This window comes from Leucopleurus acutus (genome assembly GCF_964270905.1).
Source record: "Leucopleurus acutus genome assembly, chromosome: 11".
Taxonomy (NCBI): Eukaryota; Metazoa; Chordata; class Mammalia; order Artiodactyla; family Delphinidae; genus Leucopleurus; species Leucopleurus acutus.
The window spans coordinates 3,576,638-3,600,403 of NC_139152.1; the positions used below are offsets into that span (position 1 = coordinate 3,576,638).

A 23,766-nucleotide genomic window follows, 5' to 3' on the forward strand; every position below is an offset into this window, starting at 1 on the left:
GTTTGTTTTTTATTTTTTTTCTTTTGATCTTTTCAGAATCTACTGGATGATGTGGAAGAGTTTCATGAACGTGCTCAGGAGGCCATGATGGATGAAACCCCAGATTCTTCCAAACTGCAGATGTTGATAGATATGGGCTCTGGTCTCTACGTGGAGCTACCTGAATTAGCCCGACTAAAACAAGAGCTACAGCAGGCTCGATGGTTGGACGAAGTACGACTGACCCTGTCAGATCCACAACAGGTCACTTTGGATGTCATGAAGAAATTGATAGACTCTGGGGTGGGGTTGGCGCCCCACCATGCGGTGGAGAAAGCGATGGCTGAGCTTCAGGAGCTCCTCACGGTCTCTGAGCGATGGGAGGAAAAGGCCAAGGTCTGCCTGCAGGCAAGGTGAACACATACGTTGGGGACTGTCACGTCTTTAATAACTAGATTAGAGAGTGGAAAGGGAGGAGGAACATGAGGGTCTTAATTAAATGTTTTGTGCCTTCCCTGACTGGTCACTAAGTTACCAGATTGGGCTGTATACAGACAGTTTCAAGTATTGTGTGCACACTGTGTGCAGAGTACTTGTTTTAATAAGAGCCCTTCCATTACTGATACTCTAGTTAGGAGCTAGGAAATATAAAGCTGTGTTGCAGTATGTTGTTAACTGAGAGATCCAGAAAAATCCTAGAGGGATTCAGAGGAGGAGAGGTCATTACTAGCCTAGGTGGTCAGAAGAGACGCTTGAGAGAAAGGTAAGAACTTACATAGAGCCTTGAAGAATGAGTGGGATTGAAGTGGAAGGGGAGGTAAGAGAAATATCCTAAGCTAAGCTTAAGGAATGTGTAGGATGTGCTTAGGTGACAAAAGTGAAGTGGTCTTCACATGAGTGGGGGATTCATGCAGGAAAGTAGAGGGAGATACGGCAATCAGGCAGGAGAGCGTGAGGGGTTAGCATCGGCACCCATTGGACTGGTGGGATTGAAGTACAGCGCCCATCAGTTTGACGGTAATGCTCTTTATGAAAGTGTTTTTTCAGCACTTAAGATTAGTGTGTGTGTAATTTCCTTTGTGAGGATGAGGAAGCCGGGACGCTTACAGAGATCACGTAGCTGTCAAATAACAGCACAAGCGTAAGCCTTTTCCACTTCACTCCAGCACTGCTTCGCCAGTCACGTAGTTTGCATGCATTTGATAGGCTTTCCCTCAGATGATTTGATCAACATGGTTCTGTTCAGCCAGGAGAAGGCTCCACATGTGCTGGATGCCAGATGCCACTGAGAATATATAATAAAGTTTATAGCTTTTCCTATCTGAAGCATTCAGATCACTCTATGTCTTCAGATTCATGGTGGTTCTAGGAGGTGGGAGCATATTAAATGGGAAAAGTTAAATAACTTTGGAGTGCAGACCATGATTTGGTACACCTGATACAACTGACAGTAGTCTGCTGAGTGAAATTTTATTGCCAGTAATACTTGAAAATTTTCTTTTTCCCATTTTCCTACATTTAACCAGTTTTAGTGATTTTTGCCTCCAGAATGCCTTTTGAATCTCTCTTCTTCAACTCCACTGTCACTGACCTAGTTACATAACTGTTACATTTTCCCTCGATCTTTGCAATTCAGTGAGTATTTATGGAGTACCTACTACACGCCAGGTGCTGTTTCTAAGTGGAGGCCACAGGGAAAAGACACAAGGTCCCTGCTCTAAAATAGAGCCGACGTAGTGGGGAGAGTCAGGTGAATAAGTGAATGAGTGTGTGAATTTCAGATAGTGTCGTGAAGGGAATAAAGTTGGTAAAGAGAGGACTGATGGGGTTGGTGGGGATAGTGGGAAGGTGAATCCTCCCTTTTCTAGCTCCTGTTGAGTTGTCTTTCTGAAACGCATACTTCGTATTCTTCATCTCTTAGCATTGGTTCACTGTCACCATTCCTTTCTGGCTATCTTCCTCCTTTGTCTTTGACCATCTATGTCTCTGTGCCTCTTTCAGAATGGCTTTCCTCAAGATTCTGGCCTAGACCACTTCTCACTCTTTACACCTCCTTGGAAATTTCATCTTAATTTCTTGTCTCCATTTACCACCTTTATACTGATTAATGTCAAATTCTCATCTGTAACATAGATTTTTTTTTATAGATACCGTCTGCCTGTTAGATAATTCCATAGGATGTCCCATCGGTACCTCAAATTCCCCATATTCAAAATTACCCTTGTTAACTCCTTCCCATGCTCTTTCCCTTTGTTCCTGTTTTCTTTGACTTATACCCTCTTTCACTCATTTGAACAAGCCAGAACTTTGGAAATTAACTTTGACCCCACCCTTCTGTTTCTTTGCCGTCAGACTCAGTTAGCTACCAAGTCATGCTGATGATATTTCCTCAGTGTTTTTCACTTTCATTCTTTTTCTCTGGACTGTTGTTACGGATGACTTGGATCACAGCACCAGGTTCTGTCTATGACCTCACCCCTCAGTAAGCCATTGTCCGCACTGAAACTAGTATTTTCCTAAAATACAGCTGTGACTGTTTGACTCCCTTGCTTAAAGCCCTTCACTGTTTCCCATTCCCCTTGGGATGAAGTTCACATTTCCTTAACCTGACTTATAAGGCCATCTGTAATCTAGCCCTTTGCTTAAATATCTACCCTCACCCCTTGCCATCCTCCCTCTTGCATTCTGTGTTCTAAACATAGTGATTCCTCCCCCTGGTTCTTCAGACCTGCCGTGTTCTGTCTTGTCTCTGAACCTTTGCACATGTTTATTTTATTCCCCTGTGGAACACTCTTGCCCTCTGCCCACCCACTGTGGCGCACCTCCACCACCCCTATCCAGTGTCTGGTCCCAGGTTTCCTGACTAGTTCCTATTCAGAAAGGGTAAGCGAGCTTAGAGGTCACTTCTGGGAATTCTTCCTTCACTGCCAAGTCAGTTAAGTTCCCGTACTGTATATTCTGATAGCATCCTTACTTTCCTTTAGGATTGCACTTACAGCGTATTGTAACTTTTTATTAATAATCACCTCCCCCCAGATGAAAGAGTTTCTGAGGCAAGGACTCTGTCAGTCTTGTGCGTTCATCATCTCTAGGACCTAGCACAATGCCCAGCACATAGCAGGATTCATGGATGGTCAGACTGTTTCCACACTCAGTAGCTTCCTGTTGCTCACATAGGAAAATTCTTGTCTCTCAAGACCTCTCAATCTGCGTCTTTCTTTCCTGCCAAGTTCCCCTGCTTCTTGCTTTTACTCCTGCCCCACCTCCCATTCTCACCATTCCCCATCTTAAACTTATTTTTAACTTATTTTTAAATTTTTCTCTATGTCTTTGTTCATTATATTCCTTTTGTTTTTCCTTTAACCCTTCACTTGACCAAATTGTACTTCTTCTTTAAGGCCTAATTCAAAACCCTTCTCAACTCCCCCAGGCAGAATTAATTACTGCTTCCGGTGGTAGTGAACCTATAGTAATTTGTTCTTAGTTCCCAGTACAAGTATCATTCTTACCTTGTATTTTGATGAGTTGAGGATAAGGTCTATGTTTTATTCATCTTTGTGTAACGAGGTGTTAATGAAAGTAGTTGAATTAAATATACTTGGTCAACGTTAATGGATTTCTAGACTACTGCTTTCTACATAGCTGTTTAATATGCATCTCTGACAATTTCAGATATTGTGAAGAACTAAAGTAGAAGTAATTTAGTATAGTGAAAAAAAGAGCATGGGATCTGAGATTCATTCTGAGTCAGTGTTTCATGTGTGCCATTTACTACTTTAAATGACTTTGGGGAAAATAATTGATCTACTTTGACTTAAACTTTTCTTGTCTGTAAAATAGAAATAGAGGTAATACCTGTTTTGCCTCCCTTATAGGATTATGGTAAGAATTAAGTGAAGTCATGTGTATGAAAGTTCATTACACATTCTAAAATGTTATTTAAGTGTTGGTAGTAGTATTTTGACTTTTCCTCATGCATCCACCCTATTTTTGTGTTTTTTAAGACCACGGCACAGTGTGGCAAGTTTAGAAAGCATCGTGAATGAAGCTAAGAATATTCCAGCCTTTCTACCCAATGTGTTGTCCCTGAAAGAAGCCTTACAAAAGGCTCGAGAATGGACAACTAAAGTGGAAGCTATTCAGGTAAAGAGCCTTTTGAATTGTCCTACCATTCAGGTAATGCTGTCTCATAGATGAATCCTTTAAGCCTTTACTTTTTTAGAATAGAATAACTGGACTAAAATAATTATGTACTTAAAATTCACTTGTTTTTCCATGTGATTTTTATTTCAAAATATATATTACCTGTTTAAACTTTACTTGTTTCTGTTGACTCCCTGCTATGAAAGATGACAGAATTAGCCATTTAGTTAGTGCTTAACAGTAGGAGTGTATTTCCTGCTGTGTTCTTTGACTTTTTTGCCATGTACACCAATTACTTTTTTCTTTAATTGTAGTATAGTTAATTTACAGCATTGTGCTAGTTTCAGGTGTACAGCAAAGTGATTCAGTTATACATATATTTGTATTCTTTCTCAGATTCTTTTCCATTATAGGTTAGTACAAGATATTGAGTATAGTTGCCTGTGCTATAGAGTAGGTCCTTGTTGTTTACTTATTTTATATATAGTAATGTGTATATGTTAATTCCAAACTCCTAATTTCTTCCCCCCACTCCGCCCTGCTGTCCCCCAAGTACTTTTTTTTTTTCCCCCAAGTACTTTTAAAATAAGTGGCAGAAAAAGAAACTGAAATCAACCTTTACTGAACCCCACAGTACTCTTGGTACTATACTGGTTGTTTGGGAGCAGAAACGTAGGGAAGGGTGTAAAGATAGAACCCTGGACCTCAACATTGTGTATTCTAGTTGGCGAGACATATATCATACATCTGTAGTTCAAGACAATGAGCTAAGCGTTAGATAGAGATGAAAGTGTGCTTGAATACATAATTTTTCTTCTGAATTACAAAACCGTTAAGCAGCATTTACCGTATTGAGTATGTAAATACTGTTTATCGTAGAACTACACTGAAAGAAAAAGGAAGCCACCTCTCCCCCTAAGCTGGTGCCCTTAGAAAGAGTATTCTAAGTGTCAAGTTCTAATGACTTCTCTGTTACTTTCTTTTCAGTTGACTTTTTCTGAGACCTGCTTAACTGCTACTCTTTCTGTTCTGTTTTCTAAAATTATCTATTTTCATCAGGACAGCTCCTCTGTTTGTTTCATCTTCGACCTATTTCAGGCAGTTGGTTGTTCGCAGATGACTGAGAATCCTTAGTTGGCTGCTTCTGATTGAAGGACCGAGCCTGCAGGTAGAGGTAGCTGTCATGGTTTTCCTGTGTGATTATAGAGGACTGTTCCTCACCAAACGCTTCCCTTCAGTGGGAGGACTGGCTTGTCAGCTCTAAGAGAGTGGACAGCTTCTGCTGCCCTTTAGGGTACGTCGCCTGGGAGAGGCTGTCTATGTCTGGGCTTAGCCAGAAGGTATTCTATAGTCAGATGGCTGTAGTTGGGCACGAAAGGGAGTAGCAGTAAATATATTTCTTGAGCCTGTCTGTATCTGAGCTTTCTTTTCTCTTTCAATTATTCTCTTCTTTGTCTATTCTTATCCTAGTACCATAGTGATTTAATGATACCATTATAATATCTCTTACGGCTAGAACCTTCTCATTCTTTTTAAAAATTGGACTGAAGTTTCTTGTCTTTCTGTTTCATTGTAACTTCTAAAATGGATATATAGGCAAATATGTCAGGTAATACGTGGGAAGTAACTATTGGAATGTCAGTTTAGCACGAAACACTATGCCTTTCCTTCATAGCTTCTGAGTAGTGATGAATGTTATGGGGATATACACAGTTTCTTATAGGAAAGGTTATGTGTTCTGTTTGCTGGGGGATTGATGCACTCTGAGGTGTCGCGCTGAATTATTGTCTACAGGCTGCCAACCTACTACTTCTGATATTCTTGCCGAGTCCCTGGAATGGATTACTTGTTAACTCTCACTTCCTGTAATGATTCAGTTATTTAGTAAATTTAAAGCCATATAAATTCGAAAAACAGTAGTTACTTCATTATGTGGAAATATTGAAACATTGTGACTTAGAAGGAAAATATCCATCTTGTTTGTGTTTGTAGGACATAAAATGGAGGTGGTTACCAGAACTAAAATACTGCTCTGTAGTAGTTGGAAAAATTGTGAAAGACTTTGAAACAGGCAGAAGAGATTACTTATGTCCTTTCTGTAGAACGGTGGATGTCATTTAGCGAACCATCCAGGATGATTTGATTCTAGGAGTGTATGCCTTAGACTTTCTTTGACCAAGCTATTTTACAACTCTCTCAGTTGTTTAAAAATGATAGTAATGTGAATGAATTAGTCTGTAGAAAAGTAATTAAATTTGTAAGGAACAAATGATTTTCCACACTGTAGAAAAGATGATTCCATTGATGGGTATGATATTAAATACCTGTTTCCATCTACTAGCAAATTCCTTTCCTCATTCCTAATTGCATTTATATATGTTTGTTTTTAGGTTGTCCTTTGAACTAGTTTTTACATCTCACTGGGTCCCTTGTTATTAATAAAACAAAAATCTTTGACAGTGTGAATTTATGCAAACTTTTTTTAAAGGACGTTGGAAGGCTCTGTTAATTCAAGAGATATTGATACAGTTAGGTTCAAAGAATAATATTTAATGAAAAAATTAACGCTAAAGTCTTTGTGAGGTCTACCAACAATATATTGCCAGACTTTCTAAGAGATTGCAAATTGTGTAAGGATGCCCTTTGTTCTCCAGAGTGGCAGCAATTATGCTTACTTGGAGCAGCTGGAAAGCTTATCTGCCAAAGGCCGCCCTCTCCCTGTGCGTCTTGATGCGTTGCCCCAGGTGGAGTCACAAGTGGCGGCAGCACGGGCCTGGAGAGAACGGACTGGGAGGACCTTTCTTAAGAAGAATTCCAGCCACACGTTGCTGCAGGTGAGGGGCGGTTTACTTTACGTGTGTGCACTTCAGCACCCTCATCAGAAGTTGCTGATGTAATACCTGAGGTGAGGGTTGTTTTCAGTTTATCTGGTCATGGTTACACAGGTGATTCCGTTTTGGGTAATATCAGATGTTGACCAGTAATCTGGAGCCTTGGGCAGACTTGTTTCCAGTTCATCTAATACTATGTCTAGAAAAAGAAGTCAGCCTGATCTTATCTCTGCTGTTATAATGGACTCTGTCACTGAAAGATCTTATTTCTCAGAGGCACAAATTTAAAAACAATCTTTTTTAATTGAAGTATAGTTGATTAACAGTGTTGTGTTAGTTTCTGGTGTATAGCAAAGTGATTCAGTTATACATATATATTCTAAATTTATTGATTGATTGATTGATTGATGGCTGCATTGGGTCTTCGTTGCTGTGCGTGGGCTTTTCTCTAGTTGTGGCGAGCAGGGGCTACTCTTCACTGTGGTGCACTGGCTTCTCATTGTGGTGGCTTCTCTTGTTGCGGAGCACAGGCTCTAGGCACGCAGGCTTCAGTAGTTGTGGCTCACAGGCTCAGTAGTTGTGGCTCGTGGGCTCTAGAGCGCAGGCTCAGTAGCTGTGGTGCATGAGCTTAGTTGCTCTGCAGCATGTGGGATCTTCCCGGACCAGGAATCAAACCTGTGTCCCCTGCATTGGCAGGCAGATTCTTAACCAGTGCGCCACCAGGGAAGTCCCACAAGTATATATTCTTTTTCAGATTCTTTTCCATTATAGGTTATTACAAGATGCTGAATATAGTTCCCTGTGCTATACAGTAGGACCTTGTTGTTTATCTATTTTATATATAGCTAGTATGTATCTGTTAATCCCAAGCTCCTAATTTATCCCTCCCCCCATCTTTTCCCTTTGGTAACCATAGGTTTGTTTTCTATGTTTGTGACTCTGTGTCTGTCTTGTAAATAAGTTCATTTGTATCATTTTTTTTAGATTCCACATAGAAGTGATATCATAATATTTGTCTTTCTCTGTTTTTCTTCACTTAGTATGATAATCTCTAGGTCCATCTGTGTTGCAGCAAATGGCATTATTTCATTCTTTTTTATGGCTGAGTAATATTCCATTGTATATATGTACCACATCTTCTTCACCCATTCCTGTTGATGGACACTTAGGTTGCTTCCATGTCTTGGCTATTGTGAATAGTGAGAAGCACAAATTTCAATACTCATTACCCTTTTCCTATTGAACAGTTGAACATAGTAGTTAAGAGCATAGACTTTGGAGTAAGATATTTTCATGTTTGAGGACTGGCTTCCTAGTGCTAACCCTGTGTCTGTGGGCAAGTTGTTGCCTTTCTGGTTTCCCTCGTTTGTACAGTGCCGATAATACCACCTACATCAGAGGCTTGTTGGCAGTTTTGAATTAGATAATGCATATGAGGTTCATAAGAACGTGTCTAAGACGTGTGAGTGGTCAGTAAATGGTTCATTTTATTTTCAGTTTGGAGATTTTTTTTTTTAAACCAGAGCTCCATATTTGGTTTTATTTTTGTAGGTGCTTAGTCCCCGAACTGACATTGGTATTTATGGGAGTGGAAAAAATAGAAGGAAAAAAGTAAAAGAACTAATAGAAAAAGAAAAAGAAAAGGATCTGGACCTTGAACCTCTGAGTGATCTGGAGGAGGGATTGGAGGAAACCAGAGATACAGCCACAGTGGTAAGAAATTATGTAGTGCATCTTGAATTTGCTTGGTGAATACAGAATTCTGTGAAGGTATTAGCAGAATCACTGTTTTTTATGTTCTTAACTATTTTTGTTTTTGTGTACTTTATCTTTGGCTTTATGGTTATACATATTTCACATCTTTTTTAATATTTGGAATCAAAGAATATAAAAAGTTTACTCTTCTCTCTCCCTAACATTGTCTTTTCCATCTCTCTTCTTTATTGTTATTTTAGTAGTCATCTAATATTCCATCAAATTATCCATAACTTGCTGAACACTTTTCTGATATTGACCATTTTTGTTGTTACTAGGAGTTCGCTGTTATGGATAATAGCAAAGTGAACTGCTTTGTATAGCCTTGTCCTTTCTTCACATCATTTTCCTGCACTTGACTCTTAGGAATGGGATTTACTGGGCTAGAATTTCAGAGCATTTGGTGCTTAGTGCTGTTGTGCTTTTCAAAGGACTTCTACCAGCTGACTGACAGCAGCTGCAATTTGCAGTGTCTCCCTCTTTTAGCAGCATTCAGTAGTATAGTGAGTGTGCAATAAGATGTTTGTAGCTAATTAAAATTATGGGTTTTATTGGAGAGTAGGAGGAATATGTTACAATTACAAGGAGACTGAGGAGGTAGAAAATAAAATGAGTTTGGGCAATATGTAGTAGTAGTGAAATCGCATATACTAAGTGAGTTCATATGGCTCTTTCTGCCTAAATGATCCTGTTTTGAGGCCGGTGGAAATAATTTCTTGTTAGAGAGCCTGCCCAATAAGTTAGTCTCGCCAGAAAAATAGCACTGGAAGTTATTTCAGAACTGCTTCAAAGCTACCGGCGTTTAAAAAGAAAATGCCCTGACAATATTCATAGTAATTAAATTTTGTTTTTATATACTTCTTTGAAATGAGTTACATAAAACCTTGTTATAATTAGTCATCGGGCTTTGTTATTCTTCTTCTACATAAGTTGGAAAGTCCTAGAAAGAAATAAAAATTGGTTTGTATCAAACTTTCCCCCAGAGAATGAATTACAAGGGGGTGAGGAGTCAGTATTGATTGAATGTTTATCTTGTGCCAGGCACCAAGTTAGGCACTTCCATACGTTATCTTATTTAATCCTTAAAACAGCAAAAAGAGGTTAGTAGTGTTCTCATTTTTCGGAAGACTGAGATTCAGAAAACTTGTAACCTGGATCAGGAGTCTGTTAAGTGCAAGAGCCAGGCCTCATACCAAGGCTGCTTGATTTCAAGGCATACCATCTTTCTACTGCACCCTATAGAAGAATTAAAAAGTACTCTACTGATGCGAATTGTGAGTACTTGTGAATTTTGCAGATGAGGAATGTTTGCACAGAAACTGTCATGCTGCCCCAAATTTTAAGAAATTACTGATTTTTTTTTTTTAAAGGACAATGCTTTGGACTTCCCTGGCAGTCCAGTGGTTAAGACTCTGTGTATCCAGTGCAGGGGGGCGGGTTCGATCCCTGGTCAGGGAACTAAGATCCCACATGCTGTGCGGTGTGGCCAAAAAAAAAGACAGTGCTCTGTCACCGTGAGGCTACAACATGGAGGTGATCCCTTAGCCTTGAAGATTTGGTACTTTTAGGGTATTTTGCAGTGACTCCCTTCACTTAAATGTTTTTTGTACACAGGTGGCAGTTTTCAAAGAACGGGAGCAAAAAGAGATTGAAGCCATGCATTCCCTCAGAGCAGCCAACCTTGCCAAGATGTCAATGGTAGACCGCATAGAAGAAGTAAAATTTTGCATTTGCCGCAAGACAGCGAGTGGGTTTATGCTCCAGTGTGAGCTCTGCAAAGACTGGTTTCATAACAGCTGTGTTCCTCTTCCTAAGTCAAGTTCCCAGAAGAAAGGGTCTAGCTGGCAGGCTAAAGAAGTAAAGTTCCTTTGCCCTCTCTGTATGCGGTCTCGAAGACCTAGGCTAGAGACCATTCTGTCCCTCCTGGTATCCCTTCAGAAGTTGCCTGTACGGCTGCCTGAAGGAGAGGCCCTTCAGTGTTTGACAGAACGTGCAATGAGTTGGCAGGACAGGGCCCGGCAAGCCCTGGCCACAGATGAGCTGTCCTCTGCCCTGGCCAAGCTCTCTGTGTTGAGCCAGCGGATGGTGGAGCAGGCAGCTCGGGAGAAAACTGAAAAGATCATCAGCGCAGAGCTCCAGAAAGCCGCTGCCAATCCAGACTTACAGGCAAGTTTAGAATTTTCTTTTTTTTCCTGTTTCATGGGGATAATATTTGTCAGTGTGTAAGTAGTAAATCAAATCTATCTTACCAGTAGATTAGGAAAATAACAGTAAGTTGCTAGCAACTATATTATGCATAATTTCCTCTTTGCACGTACGCCCATAGGATTTTCTTTGGGTATATACGTAAGGTCGTTTCAGTGAAGTATTACCTGGAAATATCATTCAGGTGGACCTTAGCGTTATAATCAGATAATTTGATCTGTACTAACTGTTGAATTCTGTTAACCAGTTTGCAGGTTTGTTAGGTTTTGGTGGTCTTAAGCATACATGAATTACGCATGTTTTTGTAGTGTGTCTCTCTACTCATCTTGGGATTGCTTGTTGTTTAGGGACACTTGCCTAGTTTCCAGCAGTCTGCTTTTAACCGGGTGGTGAGCAGTGTATCTTCTTCCCCTCGGCAAACGGTGGACTATGATGATGAAGAGACGGATTCTGATGAAGACATTCGGGAGACATATGGCTGTGACACGAAGGTAAGTACAGGGCAGGCCGTGTGGGCACATACCTGATCACTGAGTTTGTTCAAAAAAGCTGTTGAACACTGGTGTTTGAAGCCTGAAAGTGGAAGAGAAAGCTAGTCATCTCTCTATCCTAGTTGATGGTGATAGCATTTTTTCAGTGCTCCAAAAAATATATAGATTGATGAAACTTAATTTTTTTTTAAAGGATGGAATTTTTTAAAATCTGTATTTATTTTCCTCACCCTGAGGCTTAGAGGGACTAGAAAAATTATACATTTAAGTTATTGAAAACTTTCGTGGCTGATTTCATTGTTTTTTCCTTTGGGTTGTTAAAGTCTCTGTAGTTTTAAGAATCCCATTCTAGCTTTGCTTCGAGTCTTTTTCTCTGATCTCCTATCTGAATGGTGCTAGACAGCATGTCATATTCAGGGATGGGTTATACTTGGGCCCATGGTTCGAATTTGTGGAGTTACAGTCACAGTTAGAACAAAGTATTTGCCCCAATATGATTGTTTTCATAATGACACCACACTGGGATGAAGGGAAGGTTTTGGCAAGGTTTTGTGTTGGATCCTTTTGGCCTTTTATTGTTGTTTTGTGTCATGCCCAAGACCTTTGCCTTTTGTCTAGTAATAACATCATGATCTAGGCAGACACTCTGCCAGCTTACAGTTAATCTCTTGATCTGTTTTGTATTATTCTTTGTTGAGCTAATGTTTAGCATCTATGCCAGTAACCGGGGAGTTCGTACTCTGATGTATGAAAAAACTAGGGTGCCTTCTCTTCCCAGTCTGTTCAGTGTCTTTTCCTTTGTCTTTTCAGCATACTAGGTAAGCTCATTCTTAGAGCATGAATACCATCGGCATTAGAACTCCCAGGATATAAAGTTAAACCATCTATCATAGATGCTTGTAAATTACCCACTGGAAAATGTTTTTATCAAGATAAAAATGGATCAAGGGGATGTTTTAATGAGGGAATTTTTTAAAATTACATGAATTAAAGACGAGAAAAGTTGAAACTTGAATTAGCATTTAAAATAAGGTTCTAGGGCTTCCCTGGTGGCGCAGTGGTTGAGAGTCTGCCTTCCAATGCAGGGGACACGGGTTCGTGCCCCGGTCTGGGAAGATCCCACATGCCGCGGAGCGGCTGGGCCTGTGAGCCATGACCGCTGAGCCTGCACGTCCGGAGCGCATGCTCCGCAACGGGAGACACCACAACAGTGAGAGGCCCGCGTACCGCGAAAAAAAAAAAAAAAAAGGTTCTAAGTGACTTCCCTGGTGGCGCAGTGGTTAAGAATCCACCTGCCAGTGCAGGGGACACGGGTTCGAGCCCTGGTCTGGGAAGATCCCACATGCTGCAGAGCAACTAAGCCCGTGTGCCGGAACTACTGAGCCTGTGCTCTAGAGCCTGTGAGCCACAGCTACTGAGCCCACGTGCCACAATTACTGAAGCCTGTGCACTCCAGGGCCCGTGCTCTGCAACAGAGAGAAGCCACTGCAATGAGAAGCCTGCGCACGGCAAGAAAGGGTAGCCCCCGCTCGCAGCAACTAGAGAAAGCCCGTGCACAGCAACGAAGACCCAACGCAGCCGAAAATAAAATTAATTAATTAAAAGTATAATGATAAGGTTCCTAAGCACCTTGTTATCCTTGTGGTTAATGACCATCTTTATTTATAAAGTTGGTAGAATGACCAGGAGCAGCTGAAAGGGAATGCTGCCCACGCCACGTATAAGTTCGCCAGTACTAGAATTGCCTGTTTGCCGTGGCTTAGAGGCCCTCAGTACTTCGGTTATCTTTCTAGCACATTAGGTATCAACCAGCACTCTAGAATTGCTAAACAGGATGGATTTCGCTTGGAGGCAGATTGGTAACCTATGAAAGCAAAACATCCCAGGTATTACATGATTTCAGGGCTAGGGATCAGAGCAGCGGTTGATTCAGTTGTATGGAGTAGTCCTCTGTTTGCAAAATATATATGGGGGTCTTAGCTTACAGTCTGAGGAGAGGGTGTTTGCAGGGTAGAAAGATAAGATTATGGATTTTATAATGTTAGCAGTGTATTTGACAGCTTAGGACAGTGGAAGAATGGTGGCAAGACATGGTAATTCAAGGTCAAATTTACCTTGATGGCAGTATCTTTGCGCTAAAAAAATTATACTCTTGAGGATTTTCCTATAGCGCAAGCACCGATTGTGTAATGAAAATCTTGTTTGCCAGTTTATTTGCAGTTGGCTTGGTGATTTTTCCCTTTATATGATCTCCCCTGCTTGTGACCATGAAATCATCCTTAAAATAGTTCAAATTTAGTGTCTTTGCTAGGATGAAGAGCCCCTGCTGGTTTAGGAAGAAGAGTAGGTAATTATAAAGAAAAATAAAATCAGTCATTGATCCTAGTTATCGTAGCATTGAAATGTTTAAAACCGACAGTGTGTGCTTTGCATTGTTTGATGACTTCACTTTGCATGTGATACCCTGTGATCACTAAAATAATCGGAGCAAGCAATTCAAAAAACTCGTTAGTTAGGAAAATCTATATGAAACAAAGTCTGTCACAGATGTCTTGTGATTGTGTCTGGGATAACCTTTCAGATATTCATATGATTATTTCCTTTTAAGGCATAGTGTTTACCTTTACTGGAACTGTCTGTCCATATTACAGTTTATATTTTTCAAATGCATACGTGTACAATTACACACCAGAAAGGAGGGTATAAAATAGTAGTAGGTATTATCTCCCAGGAAGTTCTTTTTTTTATCCCGGTAATTTCTTAATTTACAGAAAGGCAAGTTAAGCAGTTGGATTCTTTCATTTTTTTTCTTCTCTATGCTTGTTAACACTTGGGTGGCTTGAGCTTTGGTGGAAATAAAGTCCGCTATGTATGAACCTTCAAGTTGCAAACTTTGAAAGATGTGAACGTGCATTTGCGTATCCAGTCACCTAAGTTTGTTCACGTGTCTGGCGTACATTGTCACGTGTGTGACAGCTAAGTCCGCGCATGGGCTTAGTTGCTCCGCGGCATGTGGGATCTACAAGTGGTTGTGCTTTTGTGTACTTTACTCTATAGTACTGTATAGAGTAAAGTAGTACAGTATCTTTATTTCAAGCCCAGCATGTCCAGAAGCAAGTGTAGAAGCTGGTACTACTGTACTTCTCAAGGTACTGTATTTTAAAAAGGTACTGTAAGATTAAAAATGTTTTTTTGTGTGTGTGTGTTTGTTTTTTATGTATCTGTGTGAAAAGTGTTATAAACCTATTACAGCACAGTACTGTATAGCCGATTGTGTTAGTTGGGTACCTAGGCTAACTTTGTTGGACTTAGGAAGGTGCTCTCGGAACAGAACTCATTCGTATGTAGGGGACTTACTGTAGAGTAGATTTTGTCTGAGACTTTAGTCCTGCTAATATCAGATAAGGTGGAGTGACAGATCTGTGTGTGAAACACATTTCTCACTGAGAAGCCATTCCTCCTTTCTTGCATATTTGCCATTAGTGCAACTGAACTGTAATTTTCCTTCTTAGGAAGAGTAATTTGTTTAAGCTTGCTGTTATCAGTTGTTTTACCTTCAGCCTATCTGTGTCTTTATATTTAAAATGTGTCTTTTGTAGACAGCACATGTGGTAGGGTTCTTTTTGGTGTGTCATTCTGCATATATATGCGTTTGTAGAATATATAGTTAAATCTTGGTTTTTAGGCAGTATTACAATCTCTGTCATTTAATTGGGGGTGTTCATTTACATTTAATGTAATTGTTGACATGGTTGGATTTAAGTTGACCATCTTTATTTTTCATTTTTTTCTGTTTTTGTTCCTCTGTTGCTTTTTCCTGCCTTCTTTTGGGTTGACAATTTTTTTAAGGTTTCATTTTATTTCCTTTATTGGTTTCTTACCTATACCCCTTTTTATTTTTTTCAGTGATTGCTCTGGGGCTAACACTGCCTCTTTAACTTACCAAAGTCAGTGAGTACTTCTTCATATTTCATACTTCACCCTGGGGAAGTAATTTTTTTTTAATTTATCTTTACCTATCTTTACTTTCCATCATTATTTTCTATGTATCTATCTATCTATTTATTTATGGCTGCCTTGGGTCTTCGTTGCTGCACGCGGACTTTATCTAGTTGCAGCGAGCAGGGGCTACTCTTCGTTGCAATGCATGGGCTTCTCATTGTGGTGGCTTCTCTTCGTTGTGGAGCATGGGCTCTAGGTGCACAGGCTTCAGTAGTTGTGGTGCACGGGCTCTAGAGTGCAGGCTGAGTACTTGTGGCTCACGGGCTTAGTTGCTCCGTGGCATGTGGGATCTTCCTGGACCAGGGCTCAAACCTGTGTCCCCTGCATTGGCAGACGGATTCTTAACCACTGCACCACCAGGGAAATCCTCAATCATTATTTTCTGATCACTTTCCTTCCTAGTTTGGAAGCTTAACAGAAAGTTTCCTGCATGAGTTACAATGAAATGAGTAGAGTCAAGGTTAGAAAAAAAAATTGCAGTCAGTGAGATGACACATCTGGGGACTGCAGTAGGCGAGTACTAAAGTACTCTCCTATCTGTTGCCTTTTAAGACTTAAATTCTTCAATAGGAAATAAGACTTACACGAACTGTGCTGTTCCTGAATTTTCAGTGAGTGACACTGTCTTCCAGAATCTTCTTATGAAACCTTTTAAGTATCCTGTTTAATTAAGGATAGGCTCGTGATAACAATAGACCTTCCTCTCATGCACCCTACAAAGAAAATCAGGTGTTGCATTAGTCATTGAGCTGTTGTCTCTCGTCTCCTAAGCTACTCATTTATACTCTGCTTGGTGATGCTAGGTCTGGGACTCTACACCAGGGCTTGGTAAACTTTTTCTGTAAAGTAATATATGTATATGTTAGCATACATTATATGTAGTGATATTCTCTAGGTATATTATGTAAAGTAAATATTTTGGGTTTTGCAAGCCATATTTGGTCTCTGTTACACCTTCTCCTCCTTCCTTTTTTTTTTTTTTAAATAACAACTCTTTAAAAATGTAAAAACTATTCTTAGCTCACGCTCCAAACAAAAAAATAGGCAGCCAGCTGGGTTTGGCCCGCAGACTGTGGTTTGCCAACCCCTGCTGTACACATTTATCCTTTGCCTGCTGCCCTCCCCCTCCCCCCGCCAGCACAGGGCATTAGAGAAAATTAAAAGGCCCGTGCAGTGAGAAGGGAGTTGATCCTTCCCCTGTTTTATTCTCCATTCCTGTCATCATTGAACTACAATTGTTTTTCGTTCTGGGGGGGCTTTTGTTTGATTTTTGTTTTTGTTTTTTTACCCTGGCAGTGGCAACTGGTTCCAATTTCTAGTTGATGTTTTTTTCACACTCCAGAAGTCAGCCACATTGTATTCTATTAGGGATAGCAGAACCAGCACTTCCTCCTCAGAGGTCTGGGTCCCAACTCTGCAGGCCCCTTCTCTGAGCTTCTTGGTTCGAATAACCCCACTTCTTTTCTCTGTTAACCTCAACCCTTAGGGATGGCAACTCTTTTCTTGCAGTTGTCTTAGTGTTACTTTGGTGTTTCTGTTTTGCCTTTTCAAGACTTTAATGTACATTTAACGAGTTCACTTTATTAAATTCTCCTTGTTGAACTTTTTGTGATTTCTGTCTCCCTGATTGCACTGTGACCGTTGAAGCTGTACTTGTGGGTTATTCTCCCCTAACTATAGGGGAGGATCGTCTGAGCCCTAATTAGACTTGTCACAGTTGTCTAGCTCGAATACTGTCAGGCTGTTTATTATATTAAGAGCAGTTGGTAAGCATCTAGATTTGAAAACCTTTAGAGAGGATTAAATAATTTGTGTCCTTAAGTTGTCACATCTAAACCTTTATTCCCCTCCTAAGTCCATTTTATTTTTCTTAAAGGGTCAAAGTTCCTTAACTTGTGACTACAGGAGTTTTTATGAGTTTCAGACTGTAGAAAGTTGATTACGTAATCGTAATTTTCTTGTAGGTTTATTATCTCTGAGGATTACTTTTTTTTTTTTTTTTTTTTTTTGCGGTATGCGGGCCTCTCACTGTTGTGGCCTCTCCCGCTGAGGAGCACAGGCTCCAGACTCGCAGGCCCAGCGGCCACGGCTCACGGGCCCAGCCGCTCCGCGGCATGTGGGATCTTCCTGGACCGGGGCATGAACTCATGTCCCCTGCATCGGCAGGCGGACTCCCAACCACTGTGCCACCAGGGAAGCCCTGAGGATTACTTTTGAGCTTTACTCTTTCCCTTCTGGCTTGAAACTCTGGTGATTTCTGTTTTTTTCCCCAATGGACATTTTCTGTCTTACTAAATACCATATATTTAATTTTAAGATCTTTTATTTATTTGTTTTTTTAATATATATACTGTGTTATATTAGAAACTTTAACCTGAAAGCCTGTATTTAGATTCTTGTCACGGGATAAGTTGTTTCCAATTCTCCATACCCGCTTCGTTTCTTCTACAGGACACAGCCAGTGTGAAATCCTCCAGCAGTCTGGAGCCCAGCCTATTTTGTGATGAAGAGATTCCCATCAAGTCCGAGGAGGTGGTCACGCACATGTGGACGGCACCGTCCTTCTGTGCTGAGCATGCTTATTCGTCTGCTTCTAAGAGCTGTTCTCAAGGTATTACGGCCCTTGGTAGCGGCATGGAGAAGAGAAGCCTGAAACCATACTGAATCTCTCTTTCAGTACAAACCCTGGCAGTGAAATGCGATAGAACCTGAAGAAATGCAACTTTGGAAAAGCCAGTCTCTGTTAGCATTTTTCTGTCATTAGGTCATAACCTGACAATTTCCATAGCATTATTGAATCTAATTAGAAGGACTTTAGAGGCCCTCTGGTCCCATTCTAGTCCCATTTTATTTTGATCAAATCCCCGATAGGTAGTTATTTATCCTCTATTTGTTTGTTACCGGTTGTTGAGGAACTTGCTGCTTTTTAAGAATATTCATTCTGGTTTTGGAAAGCTTTGTTAGTTTTTCATCCCTTGGTAAGTAAGTTCTCTGTTATGTTCACTTTCTTTGTCCCTAGTGAAAGTGAGTCCGACTGCTTTAGGTCACACCTCTGGAAAAGGGAGAGTATTTCTCTCTTCACAGTGAAATTCAGGATTTTATGGAGCAGCATATATCATTCATATGGGGCAGTTATATGCTTAGTCGTCTGGTATTCTCTGAAATGGAGAGAGCGCGGGGTAGGAGATTCTCTCCCATTCCCCTTCCCCTCCAGTCACAAGGTAAAGAATCAATAAGGAACCTGTTTTTTTTTTTTAACTCTAAACCAGTTCTTTAGAGCGGTCATTAGAATTCTAGGTCTTTCTGTTCTGTATTTTTAAAAATTTTATTTTCACTTTCATACTGATGCAGTGAACCCAAACTTCTAAATTAAATGTTGGAGGAGGAGGGACCATTCTTCTAAATATTTACTTTCAAAACATTACATTTTTTCAATCGTTTTCATTATTTTGTCTTATATTTTGGGGGCAAGGTTCTAGCACCACAAGGAAACAACCTCGGAAGAGCCCTCTGGTGCCCCGTAGTTTGGAGCCTCCGGTGCTAGAGTTATCGCCTGGAGCTAAAGCCCAGCTGGAAGAACTTATGATGATTGGAGATCTCCTGGAGGTGTCTCTGGATGAGACCCAACACATATGGCGGATTTTGCAGGCCACACACCCACCCTCTGAAGACAGATTCCTGCACATCATGGAGGTATGGATCTGAAGCTTACTTACAGTGGTTTTAAAACCACTTAGAACGTCCAGGTTCCTTGGAGGTACCACAGATTGCCACAAGGGGTGGCAGGGTGGGTAGGACTCTGATTGTCCTACTTTCTCATTACGCCAAAGTAGTTCTGCTTTTCTTTATTGAGATTTTATGTAATATTCAGTTTTTAAAAAGGCCATTTCTGCTGAAAAGAAAGGGAGGCACTGTAATTCACAAGTTGAGAACAACTTCCTTAGCCCAGACTCACACTGGTGAAAGGCCCAAAGTTAGGCAGGGGGCAATATAGTGGTTGAAAACAGGAAGCAAGGGAATGGTTAAATAGAAGTGGATTGGGTGGGAGGGGGAGTCCACATACATTTATACAATTTACACACTTGTATACAATTGTAAATCACACAGTTTCTTATTTATACAGTTTATACGTGTTGTTCTATCCATGATCTCATTCGTCCTCACCGTAGTCCTGAGGGGGAGGGAGAAAGGTTAGACATGGCGAGTATTTAGCTCATTCTGCCTGTGACGAAAGTAAGGGTCAGAGACATAGAAACGTGCCTGAGGTCACACGTGGAGTAAAAACAGAGACCTGGGTTCTCTCTCTGGCATTAGACTCCAGTATCCTTTTCATTATTCTTTTCCATGACTGTTTCCATGAGGCGGAAGGTACACTGTCAGCAGCAGTTGACACGGATACGCCTGGTACACTGTGGTTTGTCTTTGGTTTGGAAGTCAGATTGAGGGTGCCGGACTTAGATAGTATTTTCCAGTCGCAGAGCATTTTGTTCACATCCATTATCTCATTTGATCTTTATTTCACATATAAGGAAACACAAAGTGTTGAGAAGTTAAATATCTTATTCAAGATGTGATAGACTTAAGACACTTGTAACCCAGTGTTCTTTACGAATCTGTAGATTCTGAGGTTCCTGTCAAAGATATTCCAGTATCACATCTGTGGGAAAATAAATTCTCAAGTGTTATTTCTTAAGTAATTATCAAGCTTATGTTTTTCAGTATTTCTTTTTCTACCTTACCCCTTGTTCTTTCTGTTACTGGACACACTTTTACTATTAAAATCTTTAATGTTTACTACCTTGGCACATAAATAGCAACAATATTAGACAGTTGAGAAAAAAAAAGGCAAGTGTTTTTGCTTCGTGACAGCAACTGTTTTCTTGTGAAAGTCACTACATACCCTTTGTAATGAGATCATGGATAAAATTTTGTGTTTTGCTGACAGTTTTGATAACTTCTTAACCACCAAGGATTTATTGAGTTAATAAAGAACTTTAGTACTGGTAAATGGAGACCCAAAGAGTTATTACATAATTAGTTAGTATACATTTAGCTTTCTGTGTATGTTTTCATCTCAGTTACGTAGAGGTGCTACAGACTATACTAATATATGCAGACACTTTTTTTTGCCTTTTTTTTCCCTCTGATAAGCTAAAAATAAGTCAGATATTTTATTTAGGGCTTGTCATTATTTTCTGCTGTTATCTTCTTTGAATATTATATTTGCCTTCTTAAAATATCTTCAGAATATTTATTGTGGTATAATGTACACAACATAAAATTTATCATTTCAACTGTTTTAAGTATACAATTCAGTTGTTTTAATTACATTTATAATATTATACAACTATTACCACTATCCATTTCCAGAACTTTAAAATTATTCCTAACAGAAACTCTGTACCATTAAATAATCCCATTTCCCTCCCCCCAGCCCCAGTAACTCATATTCTATTTCCTGTCTCTATGAAATTGCCTATTCCTGATACCTCATGTAAGAGGATAAAACAGTTTTTAAATGTCTTGCTTTAAAATTGTTTCTAATTTTATACTTATGAAGGATGACAGCATGGAAGAGAAACCATTAAAAATAAAAGGAAAGGACTCTTCAGAGAAGAAACGGAAACGGAAGCTAGAAAAAGAACAGCTTTTTGGCGAAGGAAAACAGAAGTCCAAGGAGCTAAAGAAAATGGATAAACCTAAAAAGAAGAAATTAAAATTAAGTGCGGAAAAATCAAAAGAGCTGAACAAACTGGCCAAGAAACTAGCAAAAGAAGAAGAGAGGAAGAAAAAGAAGGAGAAGGCTGCTGCAGCCAAAGTTGAACTTGTGAAGGAGAGCTCGGAGAAGAAGAGAGAGAAGAAGGTGCTGGACATCCCCTCCAAATATGACTGGTCAGGAGCAGAGGAGTCTGACGACGAGAACGCTGTGTGTGCCGCGCAGAACTGCCAGAGGCCCTGCAAGGACAAGGTGAGTCTAGCTGTACCCGCCAAGTATGCGCGGGGACGTGGAGCAGCGGCCGGGCACACCTGGGTTTGAGGTAATGATGGTCTGTTTGGCCTTGTGACGTCACATGTTTAATTCAGTTTCTAGAAACATTTTCAGTTATGAGGCTCTTAGTAGAAGAAATGTTGTGTTTTAGAAATCGTATACGTGGTGATCGTCCTGACCGAGCAGAGAGAAGCTGTGTGGTACCAGGAGCGGTGTGTCTCGTGCGTGGGCACAGCAGGGCTCAGAGCAGTTGTGTCCCTTCCCTGCAGGGTGCCTCGGGGGACTAGACATCTTGTCAGTTAGCCACAGTGGCCCGAAAAGTCCTGGGCCGGTATCCTAAGAGCTGTGGCAAATTGCATTGAGATCAGTTCTGAAGACCTAAAACTAGGAGGTTAAATCTTCCCTTTTGGTCTGTGTCTTATCCACACCCAGCCCTATGTGTACTCTCCTAAATAGAATATGATTGTTTTCACATCTCTTGCAAAAAATAAAGACCTTTAAAGGTATTATTTTTGAAATGTCAGCCCTGAATTCTAAATATTAGCAAGGATATGATGGTCTTTCTTAGGGTAATAATTGATGTTATAAACTTCTGAGAAAGACGGATGGACTTCATGAAAAATCCTAGTTCATTAAATGGCTGAAGGTATCTATTATAGTGTTCCCATCAAGATTATTAGTAAATTCATGGTTTTAATTTTATTATCTCCATACACCACTTGATGTTTAGAATTTTAATAGCTCCTCAATTTGAATATATCAACAGAATAAACACAGCTGCATCACTATTCCCTTACTTTCCTCCTCAGTTAAATACTTGTTAGAGCTTGAAGAGGTCACCTTGTCCAGCCTCTTCATTTCACAAATGATGAAGCCAGGACTGAGTGAAGGTAAATGATGTGACCAAAGTCACAGAGCTCATTAGTGGCAAAACCGAAAGTAGAACCCTGGCTCCCAGACCAGGTCCTCTCCGCTAATATCCCCACCCCTCCGGTAACTGAGATGCAAGTACAAGAACACAGTGCAAAACTAAATGACACGTATTTAAATTATACTTATTAAAGGTTTTCTACTCACTTTTGGAAAATGAATATATAGTAAAATTTATATCCCATAGTCCAGCTTTCTGAGGACCACAGCTGTAAATATTTTAGTGTGTTCCCTTCCAATTATTTTCCTGTATAGTTTGTTTTATATCGTGTCATACTGTCCACTTTTGTATCTGCTTTATTAGTTTCGTAAGTATTTTTCTATATTATAAATATTTTAAAGCATTTTGGTAGATGCATTATATGTGCGTGTATTATTTTTATCTTTCATTTGAATTTATTCTCATCTGAATCTGTTTATTAAAGAGGCTGATGACAGGTTAGCAGTTTCTCCTTGGGTCTGAAGTATTAGCAGCTTAGTGTTGGCAGGACCTTCTCCCTTTTCTTCCTCCTTTAACTAATTGTATGGCAGTTGGAGGACTGGCAACAGGATATGTTTCTTTTTCAAGCTTTCCTATCATCCTTCCTACAGTGTTTATATCCATCATGAACCTTTCTCTTTTTTTCTCCTTTTCACTTAATAACCTCTCGCCTCTCCTCTGTTCAGCATTTAAAATACAGTTCAGTTCATCTACTATCCCTGTTCTTTTCCTGTAGCATATAAACGCTACAGGCAGTTTTTTTCTCAGCTGCCATAAAATTGTTAACACATGTCCTGCTTCCTCTCAGCGTGGTCAAGGAGTAAGGTGAGATCATTTGTATGTGAAAGCACTAGTTAACCAAAAATGCAACTTAGGTGTTAAGATGTGATCATTATTTTTAGATGAACCCTGGGATTTACTTCTAACATTATAGGTATTTAAAAAAAAAAATCTAGAAAGGGGAATCCCCTGGAAGTCCAGTGGTTAGGACTCCACAGCGCTTCCACTGCAGGGGCCCTGGGTTCAATCCCTGGTTGGGGAACTAAGATCCTGCATGCCACATGGCGTGGCCAAGAAAAAAAAAATCTGGAAAGTTATCATCTACATTTTGATGGAGCAAAAGTAGATTTAGCTGAATATTTAGAGAAAATGTCTATTGTTTAAAACGTACAAAGATTTGTACACATTAATTTGTTAAGATTAGTACAAAAATTGTCAGAATACATACACAGGTGAGCAGGTGTGCCTTAACCTGTCAGTAGCTACATGAAAGACACTTATATGAATGATGTATTTCTATAATGTGTTTAATTTTAAACAAATTATTTCAGATTATAAACATTTTGCCCATCATTTCTGTTTTGCAATTTTTATGGTTCTCCAAGTCTGTTTCTGACACCAGTTTTACTAAATGGAAGGTGTGTTTCTTTAGAAACTTGGTAAAGAATTTTACAACTTTCT

At 40.0% G+C, this 23,766-nt stretch overlaps 1 protein-coding gene across 3 annotated transcripts in view; it reads left to right on the forward strand.

Annotated features, from left to right (window-relative positions):
• Positions 1–23,766, forward strand: part of KDM5A (lysine demethylase 5A) — an 83,860-nt gene that overhangs the window by 48,179 nt on the left and 11,915 nt on the right. For all 3 annotated transcript variants that reach the window (XM_082850725.1, XM_082850727.1, XM_082850726.1), the window contains 9 exons: positions 37–392; positions 3,984–4,122; positions 6,777–6,956; positions 8,505–8,666; positions 10,323–10,874; positions 11,261–11,404; positions 17,858–18,017; positions 18,879–19,099; positions 20,967–21,374. In XM_082850725.1, the coding sequence (XP_082706851.1) occupies positions 37–392; positions 3,984–4,122; positions 6,777–6,956; positions 8,505–8,666; positions 10,323–10,874; positions 11,261–11,404; positions 17,858–18,017; positions 18,879–19,099; positions 20,967–21,374 (2,322 nt within the window). The remainder of the gene's footprint in view (positions 1–36; positions 393–3,983; positions 4,123–6,776; positions 6,957–8,504; positions 8,667–10,322; positions 10,875–11,260; positions 11,405–17,857; positions 18,018–18,878; positions 19,100–20,966; positions 21,375–23,766) is intronic.